The sequence below is a fragment of the Sinocyclocheilus anshuiensis genome, unplaced genomic scaffold (assembly GCF_001515605.1).
Source record: "Sinocyclocheilus anshuiensis isolate Anshui unplaced genomic scaffold, SAMN03320099.WGS_v1.1 scaffold907, whole genome shotgun sequence".
NCBI lineage: Eukaryota > Metazoa > Chordata > Actinopteri > Cypriniformes > Cyprinidae > Sinocyclocheilus > Sinocyclocheilus anshuiensis.
Genome location: NW_015546133.1, coordinates 771,609 through 772,523, shown reverse-complemented (window position 1 = coordinate 772,523; position 915 = coordinate 771,609). Strand labels below are relative to the sequence as shown.

General features: G+C 33.9%; 1 protein-coding gene across 1 annotated transcript in view; it reads right to left on the bottom strand.

Annotated features, from left to right (window-relative positions):
• The window catches only part of LOC107701120 (thrombospondin type-1 domain-containing protein 1-like), a 5,830-nt gene extending 5,228 nt beyond the window's left edge, over window positions 1-602 (bottom strand). The window contains exon 1 of the mRNA XM_016503057.1: window positions 406-602. Coding sequence (XP_016358543.1) covers window positions 406-463 — 58 coding nt within the window. The 5' untranslated portion in view covers window positions 464-602. The remainder of the gene's footprint in view (window positions 1-405) is intronic.
• Between the last annotated feature and the right edge of the window lie 313 nt (window positions 603-915).

The window sequence follows — 915 nt, the reverse complement described above, 5'->3', positions numbered from 1 at the left end:
AAATTAAATCTCTCATGCATTACATGTATCAATAGCCTACACTTAAATGCTAAAATTAAAGGTAAATAACCTATAGAGGTAGATGATAGAAGTATTTTACTTACATATGACATCTTCATTTAAACTCTATTTTGTATGAGAATCAGAAAAGTTGGATTATATAACTGAACATTTGTGTGGCTGTCATAATTCCTGCGGATGTAATGAGAATGAAATGGTTTTATTACACCGGTTACATTGCAGATTTGGAGTTCCCTTCCTTGCCACAGTCACCTATGGTTTGCACGCTCTGCTGGGCATTAAGGCATGATTTTCTATAAAGCTGAAGGCATAAGGCATACAAAAAAAAATGTACTTGACTAAGTTCCAAGACAAACTGTTCTTTAAAATGTAAGGACATCTCACCAAATCCCATCAGGAAGAGCAGCACAAATGGGGTCACTGTAGGGAAACCCTGTGTCATTCCGACTTCTGCGGCCTCTTATCCTTCTTTGTCCACATCACCCCAATCCACTTTTATTCACTCTGTCCTGAGACAGACACAATTCAATCAAACACAAGGGATTAATTAAATATATTTATTCTACCTCCATTCCACACTTATTTGTTTTGGCAATCACCTGACTCTTTCATTGGACTATCGATCGGTAAGGTGGAAATATGAATTTGAATATCTTCTTGATAATCTCACATTTTAACACAGTACATAGACTATTCATCACATACATACAGTACATAGCCTACAATTACACTTAATAAAATATAGGCTATACACAATTGCTTTTCTTTCATTTTTAATCTTGAGCAATATTTAATTATGCAAAAATATTTCTTGCTTAGAAACGTTTATGCATGTTTCATTACTTTTTTGAGGCAGCTCAATCTCAATAGAGAATAATATTTAGAGAAATTATA